Consider the following 21,873-nt stretch of genomic DNA (forward strand, 5'->3'; position numbering starts at 1 on the left):
AAACACATTTATATTACGTACACCAAAGAAGATTCACATGCTAACATGAAAGACAAGTTCTTCATTCATTTTATGGGTCAACTCCTTTATGGCTGGTAAGTAAAATCATGTATTAAACTTTACTGCTTTGGGGAGGAAGGAAAACACATAAATTATTTCTTCATCACAGTTTAAAAAGGCAAATTATTTAAGGACTATTTGTATTCAAGCTAAACAGATAAAATCATGATGTTATAGGCTTTTTATTCAAATGCAAAGAATTTGCATTTACCTACCACCTCATTAAAGTCAGATGATAGAGCAGCACCATTTTCCTTACATGATTCCCCCCCCCATAATTAAAATGTTTCTTCTGAACGCATAAAAGAATTCTGAGGTTTACAGTATTTTTTAAAGCTCACATTGGCTCTTTTTCAGGTCTAATGTTGGTTACTGTCTAAATCTCCAGAGGCCAAGTGGATGTTGCAGGGTTTTGGTAAACAGCATTGTGTTTCTGAGGTGGGGGATATGACTCCCAGCATACACAGCTGCGATGAGCAGCTCTAAAGAAAATCACATCTCACTAACACAGTATTTCTGTCAGCTTGGCTCGTTCTGGCCATGACTCTTAATGTGCACAGAGTAGCTGCTCTGATGGTCAAATTTTTCCTGTACCAAAGCTCTCTGGGTTTGATGCAGCCGCTGTTTGTCTCCCGTTACGTAACGACACCAAAGGCTGAACTGTTCCCCGAACCGCAGCGTGTCCTTTCCCTCTGTCCTTTCCAAAAAAAGACCTCTCCAAACCCTTTCACAACCAGGGGCAGGGTACACAGCAGGGCAGGATCAGGCCCTGGCTTTGCCAGAGCTCCAATGAGAGCGTGTGGCTGCAGCTTAGGGGATTATGAGCACGTATGTGCAGGGCAGTCACATGTGCCCACAGTGTCCAGTGCCACAGCAGCTCTCCAGGGCTCACTCTGCCACAGAAATGAGACACTGCGCTCTCTGCTGAGCTCACTCACAAAAGGGCCTGCCTTGAGGGGCAAAATGTTTCTGCCAGCCAGCAAGGGACAGCAAGGCAGTGCCTCCCAGGTGAGATTTTAAGCAGTTCTCCTTTTAGATTGCTTTTGGTTTTTAAGAGCCTAGAAAGAATTTACATAAATGCATCTAAGCCTTGCATCAGTAGAAATGAATAGTGCCGTCATCAGAAAACAATGTTTGGGTTTTAGATAACAGTTCTTTAGGGAAAACATCACTGTTGGAAGTTGTCACGCTCCCACTTTTATCTGGTTGGCCAAAACAAAGTTTTAGTAGCTTTTCTTGTGCATATCAATTTTCATGCACATTAAGCTGGATTTCTCACTGTTTCTTTAGGCAATAATTATGTGCTTTCTTTTTTTTTTTTTATTTATTGCTCCGAATATACAAGATCTATATGTTTCTGTATATTAAATCTAGAAGTATTAGTGAAGTATAGCAGAGGAATTGATCAAAAGTTAATCCAGTTAGTCTTTAAGAGAGAAAAAAAGTTCTCAGTGAAAGTAAGATCCTTATGAATCTTTTATTCATACAATAGTAATATCGTATGAATAAAAACATGCAGCAAACCATACTGTGAAATATTACTGCAAAGCAGATAGACATAGTGGTAACTAATTAATCACAATTAAGTTGCATTTTCATTTATAAGAGAAGGTAAGCCAAAGGCAAACTTCAAAGCACCAAAAATTTCCTAACTGCTTTCAGCAGAAGCTTTGAATAAGCAGAATGACTGCTGTCCTTTTAGCCTCCATAAGCGTTTTTAACTACACTAATCACTGTGATTTTTGCAAATCTGTTTTCTACTGTATGTAGCAGAACACCTACTTTCCCTTAGGGCTCTGTCAGCTGAATTTAACTTTGTTCTCATAGAAATGCTAAAGCAGCATAAAAGGCAGCACCCTATTTGTCATGCCAGCATCACATCTGGCACAGGTTTGATTTGCTCAGAATTCCATGGATCTGTACACAAGTCAGACTGATTCTGAAGTGATGCAACAAAGTTAATCAAATGTCTGGTCAAAGTGATTCATGTAAACATCAATGTTTGTGATTTGCACATCAGACTGATTAGTCTGAACTCCTCCATGCAGGATCTGAACATCAGATAAGAGGTTATCAGAATATTCTGCATATTTTCCACAACAGCCACAACAAGTACAGCTCATTTAGGTGAAGACAGACCAGCAGGCTCCAGTGCCCTCCCTACAAACTCTGCTTTACTGTTCTCAGCACCCAGTGCCTGTGTGGGCCCTTGTCAAAACAACCATTTATCAATCATTAGTAAGAAACTGGCTCTCTGACAAACTAATTACTCCTCAGGCTTCCACCCATTAGCACAGGAGGAAGCAGATTATACATTTATTTTTGTGGTGGGCTGACCTCAGCTGGGCACCAGGTACCCACCAAAGCCACTCTCTCACTCCCCTCCATGGCTGGACAGGGACAGAAAATAGAACTCAAGGCTTGTGGGTTGAGAGAAGGAGAGGGAGAGATCACTCACCCATTACCATCCTGAACAAAACAGACTCAACTTACAGAAAAATTAATTCATTAACCATCAAATTAGAGTAGGGTAATGAGAAACAAAACTGAACACCTTCCCAAAAACTTGCCATGCAAACCCAGCGTATCAGGGCTCCTGCAGTAACAAAGGTGCTACAGAAGCCGTTTTTGCTTCCTGAAGCAGGCAGGACTTACTAAAACCAGGATCTTACCTCTGAAGGATAGTAAGAATTCTCTACAAAAAGTCTGTTCAAATTTTTAGTTAATTGTTGTATGGCATGTGAAAGGATACGCTACAGTTAGTGAGCACTAGTACTTATTTCCATGTCATTAACGTGGCTGTAGTTCCAGGAATTTGTACAAATCCTAACCATGGCTTTCCAAAATACCATGGAATGGATGCAGTGTGGGCAGCAGGTGGCTACTGGTAGTAGACTCCAGGTGTGACTTCACAGATGTTTTTGTAATGGGAGGCTTTAGGTTTAAAGAGGTCTCATACTCCTTTACACATTTCTTCCCACAAAATTACTTTGGGGTTTTTTTTGGTTTTGTTTTGTTTTGTTTTTGGTTGTTTTTTGTTGTTTTTTTTTTCCTCTTGGAAACATTGTCCAGTCTCAAAGAGGAACAATACCCATTAAGAGTACCTAAGAAAGTATCCCCACCCACAGGTCTGTGGAAGGATGGCCAAGGACTCAGATGAAATCATCAAATACTTAAACCTGTCAAACTCTTTGTCAGCATCCCAGAACAGAACGTGCTAAGTTTTTAAGTTTGATATACACATATAGCTGTAGTGGGGAGTCTTAGAAGAAATTAAGTTTATTGGTAGAATATTTTGATGACTAAGGGATAAGAACTCCCTGTCGCTGATAAAGTGGAGTGGGGAGTGGCACATGGCAAGCAATAGATGGACAAATCAGAACTTAATCACGCCAGAAAGATGCCTCAAGCCCCTGGTAAATGAAAATTCTAATTCTAAATCTTACCATCTAATAATAACCAACCTTAGATCAGCATTAATATTATACTAGATCCCCTAGAATGTAAATTTAAAATAATTTATTCAGACATTATAAATGGAATAAGATGTAATCAGTAATTATGCAAGTTCATCCAGGAGGCAGCTAGAAAATGCTATTTCCTTCACCAAGCAGTGAAAATTAAAAGCCACAGGAGTGTCAGGAACAAGATGTCTCAGACTTGCCAGCAATTAACAGAAAGATAAGTTTATCTCCAGCGGATGTGACAAATTTTGAAGTCATTTCAGCCTTAGTACAACTCTGCTGAGGGCTGATTTTTCCCTTCAAACTCAAACCAGTTTTTGTAATTCTTCTATATGCTATCTGATAAAGAAGTATGGCAGTATTTCTGCTTTTACTGGAAACCTGGTCCCTGCGGTCAGGGTCTGTTCCACAAGAGTTTCCTCCCCAGCCAACATGATGGTCTGCTTGATTAAGTCACCGAGTCACCTTCCACCAGTGTTTCTAATAGGAAACAGCATTATTTTATAGTTTCCAGGAAAAGTACCATCTGTGCCTCCTGCCAGTCTCTGCAACTGGCACCAAAAGATCTCTGGGGAATGTTTCTGTACTGCCAAATTTCAGCAGAGTCCCCTGCCACAAGCCCTGAGCATGGGTGAAGCTGACAAACAGCGGGGGAAGATAAGAGCTGCTGTTGCCACCCTGCCAGCTCACCTGGCCAGCTCATTTACAGAGTAATTCCAGCACAGTCCGTGCACCTTCGACACTCTCTTCCTGGAATAAATTCACTCAGCAAAGCCCAGAATTGCCATAATATGCATTAATTTTGATTGGCGGGAATCTGTCTCTTTACTGGAGTGATGCTGCTTTACATGAACCAGAAGTACAAACCTGGAACCTGGGCAATTCCAAAATGCTGGAAATGCAGAGATTCAGGCACCTGCTATCTTGTAAGGTACAAATGACCTGTTTGCACTTATTAAAGACATTACCTAAACAAAGAATTTTACCATAAAACTGTCTTTGATATTATCTCAAATATTAAAAAGGCCTCGGCAGAAGTTTCTACGATATGATGATCTTTACATAAAAAACAGGAACCAGTAAGTTTCATAAATTTTTTCCCCAAACCCAGTCTTAACTGACCTGTTGCTCTACAGTTTAAGTGGCTGTAGGTACTGGGGCAAAACTCCTTATATTTAAACATTGATGACTGCAAGTTATGAAAAATTTATTAAAGAAATCACCCACTTAGTCTATTAAGTTCCTGAAGTCAGAATAAATGAATGAAATATTTTCCTTAAAAACACTGGGATAAAGTGTCTACTAAGTCCCAGCTGCTCTGAACATCATCACAACAGTAAAGATGCCTTCTGCAGGTGTCTGTAACCCTTGTTAAATACACTGAGTTGTAGTACTTCATACGAAAAGAATCTGCAACTTAGATTCAGTTTTAAACTGAAGGAAATTATTTGCTTGTGTGCTTTCCCAGAAACTGAAATTTTCTGTATTTTTTAATTAATTCTGCTGGTTTCTGTGGCTCACCAGTTACAAGCACACTGAAAATTCGCATGAAGGTTTAATTTTTTTAAAAGTTTGTTTTCAGTGAAGCAGTTAAAAGAATTAATACATATACATAACAACTTTCAGTCATCTTGATGCTGAATGTTATTTAAGGTTGCTGCTACTTTGTTTTAAAGTGGGATAGCTACATCAAAATCAGTGCTCTGAAAACATGGAGCAGGGCTGCAGCAGTGCTAACTGGCTGTTCAGCACTCTGAATGGCGCCATCTACTCTGCTGATGCTTAAAAGCTGTCACTTCTTGTATTCCAACTGGTCAACTTAATAAAATCCAGAACTGGAAGCACCTTACGTAAGCTGATTTTCTAATACTGCATTCATTCTAATTATTCCTGTTATTTAATACGCCACAAGTTCCTGGAAGTGAATAGGAATACTAGGAAAATTACTCAGGTTTTGTTTTGCATATAGCTTCATCTTTTTAAAAAGTATTATCTAGTGGATATTTGAGCATCTCCAAATTGTATCTCATGTCAGGATCCCTGGCAGCTAAGGCCTGTAGATAGATGAATACAGGTAATCACTGTGTATATTCATTCTGCCTGATGGAATCTCACCTTTAGAACTGCCCAAAAGTATGGTATTTCACTTTTTGCAGTGATGAAATCTTTAAGTATTAAAAGCTGCACTGTTCACTCTATAGCAAATTCTTTCTCGCTGCACAGAAACATTTAAAAAGAAACAGTATGTCATGTTTTCCATATAGAAGCTCTTAGAGAATTCAGTGATAAAGCTAAGTCAGGAAGGGGTGGAGCAGCACATCAGTGCCACTCATCCAATGCTGGGGCAGGGAGAACTTAACAAAACAAGGCTGAGTTTATGCAGTTAACCCATGCCGTTCCCCAGCAGCTGCCAGGAGGGCACAGCCACTGGCAACCCAGCTCCCACAGAGGCTCCACTGCAAAGAAATGAACAGCACAAAAAGGCAGGATTTCTCTGGAGTGGCAGATGTGCCTGGCAGATAGCATCTGTATCTGAGCAAGGCACTCCTTCCACTCATATCTTTAGGGGCTGCAGTGCTGGGCGATCTCCTCTCCTCAGAACTTCTACCCCATGGTAGTTGGTTATTACAACCTTCCAGAACACTGCCACTCTCCAACAGATAGATCTAAAGGGCTCCTAAACACACCATTTAGCAGTTTTGATTGTGGTTTCCAGAGTAGCTGATCTATTTTGTCTTCCTTTATTGGAGTATATTATCTGTTCTCATAAGCTTTAAGCTGCTTAGAAATTGAGAGGGAAAATGAGAAACTAAAGCAAATACAATTATTCATTCGCTCTTTTCTGATGGATACACACATTGTTCTGAGCAACCTTCTATGAACTCTAAAAACAGAAGAATGTTCTGCAGTTCTAACCTATTAGAGAATATGCACATCCTTAAAAAAAAAAAGTTTCCATACCCTAAAATCCATTCTTGCCCCTTGTACCAAACAAAAAGCCCATCTGAACTCATTTCTTGATGCTTAGTGACCCGTGGCAGCAATTTATAGACTTACATTTGACATGGCCTTATATGAACTCAGATTCCCAAAAAGCTGAACAATCTAAACAGAAACAAAATGTGCACCTGACACTGTTAATAATTATATTACATTAATAATTTTACATATTTATACATTTAATAATAACAATTATAAATAACAACAACAAAAGGTCAAAACAGGAGGGGAAAAAATCATCTATTTAGCAGGTTGCCAAGAGGCCAGGGCAGCAAGCAGATTATCATGGCACAAGTGGGATCTGAATCACCAGGTAGCTGCTATGCAAACGATTTACCACGAAGATGGTACTTACAGAATGAGAGGATAAAAAAATGAGACAGAGATTGCCAACATCTGTGGAACAATAACAAAGGTCACCCACCCACAGGAAGGAGCTCTGAAGACAACATATATTCAGAATTTCTGGAAAAACAGAGTGAGCAACCTCAAAAGGCAACCAAAGCAAAATGCAAAGACCAATCTCAGGAACGCGGGTATCTCTGTACTCGTGCCACATGAAACGGAAATGCACCCTTACAGTTCTTGAGAATGCAATCTTTATTGCTGATTCAAAATACCAAAAGAACAGCCTGAGATACCCCACAGGAAAGTCACAAAGTAGAAGTGAAAGTGTGTCCTGCTTGGAAGCCCTGTCATAAGTTGGATATGATACTGTGTGTGTCATATGAGCAAATAATGATGGGAGGTGCAGTGTTAATTGTAAGGGAGTCATCAGGGAGAGGTAAAGAGGAAAATTTTGGCCATGCAGATAGGAAACTCAAGGGGTATTTTAAGAATCAGGAAATGTACATAAGAATTTATGCATGAACAGAAGGAATGTTAAAGGAAAGGCATTGGTCTAAGGGAAGGCAATTAATTACCTATAGAGCTGGAAATGGGTTCACAGCAATCAAATTGTGCAGAATCAAGTGGGAGTAGGCAAGAGTTGGGTTATATAAGTGAAAAATCTTGGGTTTATTTTAATTATTAATTATTGCTATGCTGCTATTAAAGCAAGTTATGCAGCAAAAGGAAAGGGTTTAGAAAACCAAAACCTGAGCCTAATGAGGGGTGAAATCAGCAGGACCAGAAAGTTGGGTGACTGCTCTTCCATGAGCTGACTTGCCATGAGTGGCAAACCCCTTGTTCCCCTCTCTTTCAACTGACCCACTTTTGCTTTTTGATTTGTACTCTTTAAAATATCCAACACAGGCTTATTATATTCAATGCTACTTTGAATCAATTATCCCTGTTTGCTCGTGCCTTCTTTCACCTTACATTGCACTGAATTAACCACATTATAAATAGAACCAGTATCAATTATGAACTTCCGCTGGCTGCCAAACTGGTCAATGGTTGCACCACAAAGACATAAATGATAGGTTGGAAGGGGCTTGTTTTTCAGCCCAGCCCCCAGTATCAAGCAGGATTTTCTTCTCCACTCATGTGAAAAGCATTTTATCTGAGCTGTATCATTACATTATAAACAGCAGCAAGTCAGCAACTGCATGAGAAAGTATATTCCTACTTGCTTGCACTGCTGCATTTCCCCCCCTCACATCTAACCTGAGCTAGTTTTACTTTTCTCTATATCCAGCCTAGAAATCATTTGCTAATCCCTACGGTATGTATATAAGCTAGTAAGCCTAAAGAAATGTCATGTTACCCAGAGTGAGAGGGAACAGCAATGTGACACTTCACTCTCCAGCACTTGAGAATTCAGCGTGTTCCCCTTGATGTAGAACTAATTGTAGGTTTCTAATTTTCCAAAAATATTGATCATCCATTATTTAAAGTTTTAAGAATTAATCCATAAGTAATATTCAGCATGTCCCTTTCAAAAAGCATCTTTCAAACCCTGATGAGGGGCTGACAATCTACAAAGTCATGGTTCATACATTCATACAGCACTTCTGGCCATGATTTTTAGTTTGCTCAGTCTAGATCTGAAGCAAATCTGTGCTGCCCAGCAAAGCTCTGTGTAGGACCCAGCCTTCCCCTAGGCAGCACCGGGTTTCAGTCTGTAGGATTGAGATCCTGTGGGAACTCAAGAGGACGTGACAAAGGTACATGTGTTTGGCATGTTTAGAGACTTACCTTGTTGGCAACAGCTTTATTAGCTACGTACTTTACTAGCTGTTAGTTTATAATGATACCACAGCTTGTGAAAACACACTCAGAAGTCAGATAAGCCAGGTAAGAGCTACGTCACAGATACACGATAATAGAGCAAGTAGACAAACCATGTGTTGTATAAAGAGAAAAATCTGCAGAGAAAAGAGACAGTGCTGCAGCTGGATGAAGGGTAGGTTTTTTAAGTCAAATAAAATAATCCGACCATGGAATGGTCATGCTTCAAACTCTTACCCAACCTGCTCTGCAACTTAGTGCTGCATTATAAATGAAAATGTCTGAAAAAGCCTGACTGCAGCTATGGCCTCTGTAATACAACTGAGCAGAACTTCATTTTTTTTCCTCATTATTTTAAGTTTGTTTTATGGATCTTTTCTAAAATAATATTTGCCACCAAGTGCTCTCAACTTTTTGTGCTGCATTGCAAGAAGTTTTTTCTTAAGTACTTAATGGACATTGTTATCTAAATAAAACCACCTTCAGCTTTAATGGAGTGTAAGGAAATTGGCTTTTGGCCAAGTATGAGCACTCTAAAAGTGCTTCTACATGAATACCTTCCCTATTTTGTTGTTTCCTTGGTGAACTTAGGATGATCAAAGTCCTTCTAAAGTTCTGAAGCACAAAAATGTGATGCCACAGTTTGTAACATGGAGTTATCCACAGCACATACACAATTCTGTCTGTGGACTATCAATCAAACAGGAACGGGGGAATTTTCTGCTTTTGGGAGCTGCAGCGGTTTTACAATATTCGTAATGAACCTTTAAATACAAACTGTGGTCAGACAGAGAAACTCAAGACAAACAGGATGACCATTTTTAGATATCACAGAATACTCAGAGCTGGAAGGGACCCACAAGGATCTAGTCCAAGTGTTCAGCAAATGGCCCATGTGGAGATCAACCCCACAGCGCTGGGCATCATGCTCTAAACAACTGTGCTGATCGCGGGTTTAGTGTTTTTCCAGTATTTATTTCACTAACAGCTGCTTATTTTTCCAATAAGGGATGCTACATTGGTGTTTATTTGCTATGGAATAAAGCTTCAGAATTTCTAAATATAAGACAAATTATTTTGAAAAAGGCAGCTGTTTTGGTTGGTGATATCAGTTGGAAACATACTTCAAAGGTAGTCTCTTTTCATTAGTCTGAGGAGTTTCCATATAAACAACAGACCAACCACAGGAAAAAATTCATTATGGGATAAATGATCAATCTGCAGTTCAAAAGCTCTTTCAAGAAGTGATCCATTTTAAAGTTGTGGAAAACACAAACATTCACATCCTTTAACTGTAAGTAATATGCAAATATCCTTGAGATTAATCAACTTTTTCTAAAAGGAAGCAGAATGGAACTCATAACTCCATTACAAAATGAGTGTTATGTTGTAACACCTTTTCACAACACCAAAACAATCTCCAAATTCAAAGTAAACACTTAGAAACTTTCCTTCCTACCTTGTTTTACAAGCTGGTTTATGTTTGCCAGCACCACAAGCACCTGTGCACTTTGTAGTACGGGAATTTTTAAATACTGATTATTCAGGATATATGGCCTATGAAAATGAAACCTCAAAGCTACATATTCTCATCCCGAGTTAGAAATAAAATCCATGCTCTTGAGTGAAAGCTGTTGACTACACTTGCAGGGAATGGCACGGGCTCTGCAGAACCCCAGCACCGATGACAAAACCGTAACAAACCTGCACGCCCGTGGATTTTAAGCAGTAAATCCAAAACCCAGGCACTATATAGCTATATACAAAGCGAGCTGGATCCAACAGCTCCGAGCACAACCTCTCACTTCTTGAAACTGGCTGTAAACAGGGGAAGGGAGGGGCCAGGCGCCTGCCAAGCCAAGCAGAAACTTGTGAGTAACTTAGAGAGGCAAAACAAGTGCAGCGCAGGCAGCGGCTCCCAGCGCCGTGCCGGGCCGGCACCATGATCCCCGGCAGAGCCGCGCCGGGGCCTGGAGGCCGGCTCGGTGCCTCGGGAGGGCGGCTCGGTGCCTCGGGAGGCCGGCTCGGTGCCTCGGGAGGGCGGCTCGGGGCAGCGGCACACGGCGATTGAAGGTGAGCGGCTGCGGAGCGCGGCGGGCGGGACGCGCGGTGCCGCTGCCCCGCGGGGGCTGCGCGTCCGGCGCGATCCCGGGCTGAGAGCGGAGGATCCGGGGCACCGTAAACAAGAGGCTGCTGCAGCCTGCACTTACGCAGCGGAGGCGACCTGGGGCTGCAGAGGTGGGTGAGCGGGGAGCCAGCGAGCCGCGCTGCTGCGCGGGCACTGCGAGGAGTGACCCGGGCACGGCAGAGCCGCCCCGGCAGCGACAGAAGGCACGGCCGGGCAGAAGTGCTGAGCGGGGCCTGCACAGCCAGCAGGTTCAGTGCAGGTTCGCTGCTAAGCGAGCCTTCAGCACGGGGGATTTCGCCTTCAGCCGCAGAAATACCTCACCTGGGAACTTGAAAGTCATCAAGAAGGTTTTCCGAGAAAGTGTTTTAATTTTGGCGTTTGTTTTTGCTCGTTTCAGAGGTAAATATTGTCACTTTCCTAAAATTAGTATTTAACAGAATGAATCGCCTGCCATTTCTATCATTAAAACAGAATTGTCGTGTTTAACCACGCTTAGAGGAGGGCATAAAGAAAGAATAAGGGTAATGACTAAAACCACTTGTGAAACCAGACATCCCCCTGCTCTGTAAAATACAAAGCCTGGTAGCAAAGACTGTTGATCTTCTGAGACAATATACAGGCAAGTTATTCAGTGGCTGATGTAATTCAGTCTGGAGTAATCAAAGCTACATGCTTAAGGATAAACCTACATAATGGAATTACGTGATTGTACCCATGCCTGTGCTTAGTCACCTTTGCACTCACCAGAATGCATATATTTGCAATATCTAGTTCCAGTCTGCTGCTTGGCTTGAATCGAGTCATAACAGTTCAATGAGATGTAGTTTTGGTTCCCTTCAACTGCGAAAAAAACAGCTTTTCTTTTTCTTTCTGAAAAACCTAAACCAGCAGATGCTTCCTGAAAATAAATGGGGTTGTTCTCAGTGCTCAAAAATAGAATGAAGATAGAGAGACAATATAAAGATATGATATGGTCCACTCAACACAACAGTCTAGCTGAAGAATTGATGTGAGAAAATAAATCAAAAAAAAAAAAAGTCAAGTTTTCCCACAAAGGTGAAAACCACCTTTGAAAACAATAGAACTTCTGATGCTGCCACAGAAGGCACTTCTCTGAGGAAATCCAACATGGGAAAGTGGAATAAAAACTTGCTTGCCCAGCTAAAATTACTGTATTTTTAGCCTGAGTTTTAGCCTTATGTTATTTAGAAGAAAAATGCACATAAAACAACTACAGTGGGAAATAAAACATGGAAGTTCACACCGTTTTGGGACAAATTCTGTACTGTGGCTGAAGAGTCAAAGGATTAGCACCAGGGAGATGCAGTCACGTACCTGTATGCTCACAGACCCCACACAGTATAATTTAGCCATCTGGTTCATGGAGTACAGCATGTTGTCTAGTAGCATTCATTTTCATTGCACAATGTTTATTGTGGATTGATTAAATCTTGCTCTCCCCTCTGGAAAGAATCCAGGTACTTGTACTTATACTTTGCTATAGGTGCTGACAGAGGAGCACACAAAACCACGGGAGTGTGTGACAGGCAGAGTACGTGACATGGGAAATCACCCGCTGCCCCAGCTCTACACTGCCCCTGAAATGGGCTGCCATGAATAACAGCCATGATTTTAAGGCTGTGCCTGTTTTGAGTTGTACTTCAGAGATTATTTCTCGTTCCTGCATTTTGGATAGTGGCTTTGCATGACTGCTTTGAAGTTCACTTGGTTTCAGTTAAAATGCTATCTCTACTGACGATAAAGCGAAGATGGCTGGGCCACAACTGCTGATAGTAGCATACTTTTTAAAGAATTCGAGCTATTTTGAGAGGAAATGATAGCTGATTCTTGCCTTTTTGGAAAGTCAGGCTGCCCTGATATTAGGTTCCCTGGACTACAGAGGTCCATTGTTTTTTTTTGAAACTAAATGGTTATAAGGTTGGAAGTCTGAATACAAACTGACCTATTAAAAAAAAAAAAAAAAAAACACCAAAAAACCACAACTAAACCAACACCCCCCTTACACCTCATCTCCCAGTATCCTCTAGTCTTTGTCAAATTTATCAGTGATCCGGTACATATCCACCATAGTGCCTTGGATGTGCCTCCTAAGAAACTTTTTTTTTAAGGTAAAGCTTATTTAAGATGTTAGGAGATCTCTGTTTTCCATCATATTCAGTTTATATCCTTCCACTCTTCAATAGTTGCCCTTATGCATTTTTAGCTATATACAAGGTACTGTTTGACAATTTTCCAAAAACTGCATTAGTATTCATATATACATCAGTGCTTAATGATGGTTTACAGTTTACTTCTGTTGAGTGTCCTGTATCAACTAATCTGCCATTAGTTTCATTTAAATCAAAACTGCAGAACATGTATCAAGTCTAATGAAATTTTAATAAGTTTACTTTCTTCTAGACTAACAACATCGGTTATGTGATGCATATAATCTTAAATTCAAAGTGTTTTCTTCACAGTACTTTCCATTTCATTTCTGACGTAATGTTTTAACAATGCTTTCACTATTTCTCTCTCTACAGAAAAGCTGGTAACCAGCAAAGAAGACACAAAAGCTAAAATCACTATGTGGAGCTGTGAAGCCTTAATCAACAGTACCGAGAACAGTGAGGACCAGCATCTCTGCCATGACTTCGACCTTGTGCTTTCCATCTTTTCCCTTCTCTACCTCATTGTATGTTTCCCAATTGGCCTTTGCTACAATGGCCTGCTGGTCCTAGTTAACCTCTACAACAAAGCTACTATGACTATGCCAGATGTTTACTTTGTCAACATTGCCATTGCCGGCCTCATCATCAACACTCTGGCACCAATGTACCTGCTGGGTCTTGCCAATACAAAATGGGCCATCTGGAATTCCAACAATGAAGTTTATATCACCTTCCTTATTTTATTCAACGTCTCATCGTTAGTTACCATGTACTCTACCACACTGCTCAGTCTGGACTACTACATCGAACGTGCCCTGCCCAGGACTTACATGTCCAGTGTGTACAACACCAAACACGTCTGCGGCTTCATCTGGGGTGGGGCCATGCTCACAAGCTTTTCATCTCTCCTGTTCTACGTCTGCAACCACGTGTCCACCAAAATAATCGAGTGTTCCAAGATGCAGAACCAGGAAGCAGCAGATGCCATCATGGTGTTTATCGGGTACGTCGTTCCCGCCATCGCTGTTCTCTACGCGCTGACGCTGATCCTGCGGATACGCAAGGAGGCCACGCCACTGGATCAGGACACTGGGCGCTTGGATCCATCAGTGCACAGGCTTCTGATTGCCACAGTCTGCACACAGTTCACCCTGTGGACACCCTATTACGTTATTCTCTTGGTAAGCACGTTTATTAACCTACGAGGAAGAATTCCAGATGTAAATTCCATTCAGATATTACACTTTGCCACGATTTTGTCAAAATTCCTGGCTTTCTCCAGCAGCTTTGTCATGCCTCTGCTCTACAGATACATTAACAAAAACTTTCCCAACAAATTACGGCGTTTGCTTAAAAAGATACACTGTGGGAACCAGCGGTGTTCTCACGAGCGCACAGTGGTACAGCAGGTCATGACATAGGTGTGACACAACCCCTGGTGCTCTGTGACTGCAGCACTGGGTGCTCAGTGCTGGGACTGTGACACTGCTGTGCTGGCACTCAGAGACATTGGAGAGTCCCAGCCAAGAGGCTGGAAGGGCCTTCCATTGCAGCTGAATGCAACAGTTTTAATTTTCCAGTAGTTGTTGGCTGAAGTGGTGTGAGGCTCTGGCCTGCGTGCTGCATTACCTGTGACATCTGATACCTTCAGTGCACTGAACTGCTGACAAAGGATGAACTCTGGTTTCATGGCTCTGATCTTCCTGTCTGAAGAAATCACTAAGCAGTTAATTGAAGTCTTGACTGAAGACACAGCACCTTGTATCTTGTATAGGAAAAGGTATTACCTTGTTTTCTGTACAAAGAAGTGATAGTGCTATCCTTGATGAAGTAAATAGCATTTTTTCAATGAAGATTATATAGTTGATCTTTACTGAAGATCATATTACCCAATTATACATGTCCAAATAGTAAATGTTAATTATAAATTAAATTATTTAATTTCTTTCTCCATCACTGATTCCCCTCTAAAAGAAGCCTAATTTACCTTTTTCAGAAATTATTTTCTCACACAAACTAACCTGTTTTAATGTTTGTGGTAAACTGATTTTTCTTTTAGCTACAACAAATAACAAAAATATGTTTTAATTTTCCAGTGCTTTGTTTGTATCCTAAAACATTTCAGGAATTCAGAAATATTTATTAACTAATTCTGACGGAACTCAAGAGATGTTTGTTCCACATACTAAAATGAAGGACACAGTGGTTTACAAAGTTAAATCAGAATTTAACTAGTAAAGATTGTCTGGCTAAGTGTTACGGTCCACATATGTTCATGTAACAAGAGTAATTATCTTAAAAAATAAATATGTTTATGATTAACATTTTGTATTTTCAAGGGATATGTTTGCAACAAATAAATTAAACTCTCGTTGATCTAGGACATCACTGGAGGTTTGGAAGCCATATAAAATTCTTCAATATAGGAATCCCAGTCAGCATCAGCTCTTTGCTGACCTCTCAAAAAAGCTTTCCACTGAGATTCCTGGATACACAGTAAAGTTTAGTTTCACAGTAGATTGGAAGAAATCCAATCGAGATCGCCAGATTTTACTGATTATATGAAATACGTGAGAAACACAGACATGCTGCAGGAAGCACATAAACAATTATAAAAACAAGCTACAAAGCACTGACCCAAAAAATACCTGTTCTTGTGCTGCTGTTGCATTAATGATAGGAGGGGACAGAAGGGGGGTGCAAGTGAAGCTGATACTCTCCCACTGGTGTGCGGCCACGAGACATTTTTGTCACTTAATACATGCTACAGCATCATTTTATTGCTTAATCTGTTACAGCACAACTCAAATTCCACATGACATCATTTAAAAAATGTGACTTTTCAAGCTTCTGGTGTAGAAAAAAACATGGAGCAAGATCAGAACTGAACCTTTCCCATTGCTTAGAGCACAATCTTGTCTGATAACTGGCCCTAGTCTGTCAGCAGAGACACATACTGAAGTTACATGTGAAAAGCAGGTGAGGGACAGACCTTTCAGATCTTTTCCCATCAAGGAATTTCTTCCCATAGTCATCTTCACTTATCTTCTTTATATACAAGCATCTCTAAGTTAGCAACGTCCTGGTGGAAGACTTTCCATTAATCTTTACTTTTTAAAGAGCTTTTCATATTTTACTGAATATTTTTAACCCTTAAAGCCTACAGAGTAAATAATCTATTTCTGTGGTGTTTTCAGTTTTAGCCTGTTGACGAAAACCATGTTAAGAACTGAAGCTGTTCCTTATCACTGTGTGCAGCTCACTCATTCAGTGTCCCTGTGCTGACATATGTGATAGTGGCTGCTTTCTTGGTTTTGCCCACCTTGAGAGATTTTCCATGAATTTCTACACATCTTGAGCACTCAAGCTCACTTCCACACAGAAGTGTTTAAGAACAAAATCTTTCCTTACAGATGTCAAGCAAACAGACTCCTTCCCACCTGAGGAACATTAGGTTTCTTAATGCACCACACGAAATCTCTCACGTAAAATCTGTTAAAGAAATTCCGTGCCATTATGCAGGAGGAGTTCCAGCAGGGAGGAACTGGCTTATCTGGTGTGAATAGAGGCTTTCAGAACTGGGACGCTGCCAGAACAGTGTGGCTGAGCAGGCAACTTTAAGTGCAATTTCAACTTCTGTGTTGCATCCTTACTTCTATTTCCTCCTTCTCTCAAGACATCTTATTTTCTGTCTCTAAAAGAACTGTTGCCTTTATTTCTGTTCCTTTCTCTCCATGTTTCTCAGTTTCAGATCATGGCCCTTGTATCATTTCTCTTTATCATTTTTCACTTCTCTGCACAATTTATTTAACTTTAATTTCTCTCCCATCCCTGCTTGTCTTGCACACCTGGTACCATTCAATACTCATGTTTACTTCATCACACTGACTCCTTTATGATGATCCAAATCTTACTCAGTGATTCAACATTACAAATTTATGTAGTCAAATGGAAGCTGCTATTAAAGAGATGTAGAAAGACAGGTTTTTATGGAACTTACCCATGGGGTATCCAATCTGTTTTTTTCCTAATCTTTTTTACTGCAACAGAGCTACGGATGTTTGTCAGTATCCTTGATAAACACTAAATGTGATGGCAATCATAGATACAACAACTTGGATAATTTAATGAACAAGACTGCTATCCACTCAACCTCTTAGAAAAGGTAATTTGATTTATTAGTTGTCTCAAAGAAACTGTGCCGTGGATCTGCCTGGCTGCTGTTCTCCTAAGGGAATTCTGAACTTAATTGCAGCACCCTCGCCTGGTATCTCTTAAAAAGCAGCATCCCAAAAAGAGAGAGCTTTGCAGTATTTATAGAAAGAGCAGTAGAGGAGCAACTGCAGTAAAATACTTAAGGAAATACAAGGTATCATAAATTAGGAAGAACTTTTATGGACAAACTCTTAAAACACAAAGTTCTCAAGAATGGGGCCTTTCCATTTCAAATAACTGAAGGTTTCTGGTGACTGTAAATAGGGGCTTATCTATTACACATTTAAATAGATATGAATAAAAATACTGTATATATGCAAGATAAAAATCAGCCTACTGATGTAAAAAGAATCTGCAAAGAGTTTATTAAATTATTTCTAAAAGTGTATCATTTAAATGTAAACCTCTGAACAGGAAAGTGTACTGTATGCTTCTGTATGTATATAATGTGTACTAGAAAGTAAGCACTAGTTAAGTGCCATTATTAACAGTGTTATTTTCTCACAAAATTAAACTTAATATTTGAATTGATTTATGGCTTACAGCCCTCTTGCTGAACTGCTAATTAAGTCAAATCAATGAACTAACAAAAAATGTCATGCTCTGCTTCTGAGTTATTAACACAGCTAGCTCAAGACAGGTCCTTGTTGACCAACTTAGTAGAGGTCCCAGTTTCAAAACTTTACATCTCAGAATCAAATCTTGTTGGTCTCTGAAGATTTAATTTCAGTTAATGAAAGAAGGTGATCAGCCACTAGAAAATTCCTGGTTCTATTACAATGAAGAGATGTGGACTCCAATAGCATGTCAAAATACTACAGAAATGGACTTTCTGGAAAGTTTCATAAAGGAAGTATTGACTCATAATACATTCTCAATAAAAAGTGTTCAAGTGTACATGATCAATAAAATGTGTGATTTTTTATTTGCTTTCTTGATAAAAACATGTTGGTAGACAAAGTTAAACCTATGTGGCTTCACTGAATGAAAACATAACAAATTGCACGACTCTGATGTCAAATTTCCAGGCCTTAATTTGACATTATTAAAATCTCATTTTTCATCAGCATGAAGTTGGCTGGGAATGAAAGCTAAAAGGCACATACCCTGCCTGACTTTTTTCAGAATAAAGAATCCTGCAATTAATGAGGCAGAGTAACAGTGCACCTGGAGATCAATGCAAACATTGGCCACATCCTGACAACTTCCTTTCCTTTGTGCTGCCACAATCAGCTTCCTGCAGAAATTCTCTTGGTTCTCAGAACAACATAATAAAATAACCCACACCTCTGGCATTCCAAAGAAAACACAGCTTTTAAGAATCTAAGGTACCTTGTAACACATTCATTGCAGTAACCACTGCACAAAGCCAAAAGATTACTCCCCATTGATCAGTTTGTTTACCCTACATATATGAAGATATTTTCTTGGCTGTGCTTTCAAAATTATTCACTTGTTCCCTTTTAGTGTTCTGTGAAGCACAGGAAGACAGTAGTAACAGCAAACTCTATTTAAAATTATTATTGGTAAACTCTTTTAAAAAAACTTCAGTCCAAGGCACTTGTATGCTTTAAGTCTTAGTCAGAAATAAATGAAAATGGCAACTGTCAGAGTGGAAGTTGCAATAGTCCACCATTTAATCAAAGCCTAGTATCTGACAGGATGCCCTTACTTCCACACAGTGCTTTAAAGGGTCTTTTCTTAAACAGGAGAGCCAGCATCTCTGAACAAGTACAGAGCAGTGATTTTCTGATCCTTCATTCCACAGAGCTTTTGGATACAACCAACAAAAAAGGCTGTTTCTCAGCTGGATTAGTAAAACTCCTCACACACAACACAGACTGAAGGATCTTCAGTGAGAACAGAGTTAGTTAATAAGCAGCAAGTTCACAAGCTCACAGGTTTTTGAAGAGTGAACAACTACATAAATGCAAATAAAAAGGGTTGATCAGGTACAGCAAAGTCAAGATGTTTACACCAGTACAAACCAGGCTGACATGGCACCTGAATCTGCCATTATCTGTCAATACAGAGATGTCACAGAAGTCAACCACATTTTGGAGCACTCACAGAAAATACTCACTCAACTACTATATAATAGAAGAATATGCCCCAAGATCATGAAGAAAATATGACACTGCTACCACAAACCTCAGAAGGAAGTTTAATTACATCTACACAATTTTTTTTTAGCTTGTTTAAAACTAAGATTCAATCAAATGGTTTTTGAGCTGTGGGTATGTGCATCACTGCTTAATAAAAATGAAAGCAGCCCAGTGTCTAGGCTGGAGACCTCGTGAGCTTCACTGCAGCAGCACAGGACTGGTAAAACCCAAGAAAAGCAGAACCCGCCCAAGTGCCACTCTCAGTTCCACCGTTTGCTGAGGACTCAGAGAGGAATTGATTCTTGCCTAAGTTTCTGCAGCTGTGAAGTGCTCAACGCACTGATGAATCCCAAACATCTGCTCCTAAATTAATTTCTGTAGTCTCTTAATAAGCAAAAACTTGTGTATTTCTTGAGTATCTTCTGCAATACGTTTTCCAAGTGAAAGCAATCAAATGGTACAAACCCAGCTGTGCAGACTGCCATGGCAACAAATCTGAAGTGTGAAATGTTTCCTCTGTTAAATTCCTTAAGTTTTCCGTTATATATCAAAACACTTTGACATATGCTGACTACATTCTTTTTCCATCAGGAGAGCAGAGATCTATTATCTCCTTTGTCATCCCACTTTCTTCCCACCAAGTCCTTCCCTTACCTTGAAATTCCATGTGATTTCCTTATATTCCTTCCTTCAAAGGAATGGGCACTTTTAATTACATCCGCAAGAATTGTCAAAAATATTCACAGTCTGCAGCAGACAGGTTTTCTGTATTATTACAAATCATGGCAGTAAAAGATTTTAAAACACAGGATTCTCATCAGAGTATTTATGAATTAAGTATAAAAACATATAAAAACCCTCTCTATCAACAGTTCTTTAAAGCATGATTTATAACCAGAAGTGAATCCATTTTATCCAGTTTAAAAAGTACTTGCACAATTTTCCCCCTTTTCTTAAATTCATTATCCCAGAGGTGCTGCCACTGGTACTGACAGGCTTGGCCAGTGGCAGGTCCACCTTGGGGTCTGCTGGAATTGGATCTGTTGGACATGGAGAAGTTTCTGGCAGCTTCTCCCAGAGGCCACCCCTGTAGCCCCTCCCTGGCTCTGCCATCCAAACCTTGCCATGCAAACCCAGAACAATTACTGATTACAAACTGAATTGAAAAGCCTAATTTTAGTCCCCCCAAATTTGCAAATCTAAGGTAAAATTTATCTTGAAATCAGTAGAATTTCTGTACTGTTTCTTATCTCCAAAACCTTTAAAATGTCATTTTGAAATGAATTCTGGTATTGGTTTATCAAAGCTGTTTTAGAAACTCCATCTGGTGGTCACTGGCAGAATGTTCTTGCAGTAGTTCCCAAAAGCAGTAAGATCAGTAAAATTAGTTAGATTTAAATTAATCTTAAGAGAGAAGAAAAATCAGTCGCAGTTTCTGGTTAAACACAGATTTGTACAGCTGGTCCTGCCTGCAGGCAGTGAGGGCACTGCTACAAGTATTTAGAGGAAACAAAATTAACCTCAACTTGGACAACCAACTGCTGCTGTGAGGGAAAGGCAGGTAAGAGAGAATTCTTTTGCAAGAAACAAATCTCAACTATGGTTAATTTTGGTTTTGAACCTAACGGAAGGATATTTAACCAGGCTACTAGGTCTGACTATTCTCAAAGAAGTAGTATTTATTAAAGAGCACATGTTCCTTGTACTGTTTCATGAAACATCTGTTGTTAGTCATTGTGGTTGACAAGATGCTCAAAGACCAAAGGAAGTGCCATTCCCATTCAGCTCCAGAGTATTGTAATTCTTTCTAATTAAGTTTGGTTTCACTAGTTCACAATGAAATAGACTTCTTACTTAATTTAGAGAGAAGTCTGATATTTTTCAGGTCCAGCCTATGTGCAATTAAATAACCATTTTAGCACCTGCAGTGCTAAGCAGAGACCATCTCTCTTATTGAAACTTACTATTAGGAAAAGTTTTTTTCCACTCTTTAGTAGAATATTATTGTGAAATACAGGCAATTTTTGAGCTCTTGTAGCTGAGTTACAAAATGATTTACCTGTATTGAGGAATTTATTTTGTGATTGATAGAAACATTACTGTATAGCAATAATAAAAAAATACTGTTTATAAAACAACTTACATTACAAACAGTGCTCAAATAAGCCAGTAATAAAACCACTAATAGTGAACCACAGGCAAGGAACCCTGAGATGTGAAGGCAGCAATCACACAGCACTGAGCATGGCTGTTCTAGGAAAAAAGGCAGAAATGTTGATTTACAACCAGCCTCTGAGATGCAGATAATCATTAATAACCAGTGCTTATGGATAAACAGCACCAGCCTGAGCTTTTTAACCTCATCCAAGCAGAGAGAGTAAAACCCACCAAATTTTACAAATTCACATAACTCCATGTACCTTATAAATAAGCATAAGCATCTGAATTCCATTTTAAAACCCACATTTAAAAAATCCCTTCCTAAACCAAACATGCAGGGAATATAATACAATAAAGCCATGTGAGGTCTTTTTGTTCTAAAATGAACCCATAAACAA

At 39.8% G+C, this 21,873-nt stretch overlaps 1 protein-coding gene across 7 annotated transcripts in view; it reads left to right on the top strand.

Annotated features, from left to right (window-relative positions):
• GPR146 (G protein-coupled receptor 146) overlaps nt 1–18,996 on the top strand; it is a 49,859-nt gene extending 30,863 nt beyond the window's left edge. The window contains exons 3-5 of one of the 7 annotated variants that reach the window (XR_008439622.1): nt 13,368–14,775; nt 15,335–15,389; nt 15,794–15,810. Coding sequence is in view for 4 of the 7 variants with exons in the window: in XM_053992046.1 (XP_053848021.1) it covers nt 13,412–14,416 (1,005 nt within the window). In the remaining 3 variants the exon portion in view is untranslated. The other 6 variants (XR_008439624.1, XR_008439623.1, XM_053992047.1 and 3 more) reach the window with 6 other exon arrangements.
• Nucleotides 18,997–21,873: the final 2,877 nt, after the last annotated feature.

This window comes from Vidua macroura, chromosome 16 (genome assembly GCF_024509145.1).
Source record: "Vidua macroura isolate BioBank_ID:100142 chromosome 16, ASM2450914v1, whole genome shotgun sequence".
NCBI classification, from domain to species: Eukaryota; Metazoa; Chordata; class Aves; order Passeriformes; family Viduidae; genus Vidua; species Vidua macroura.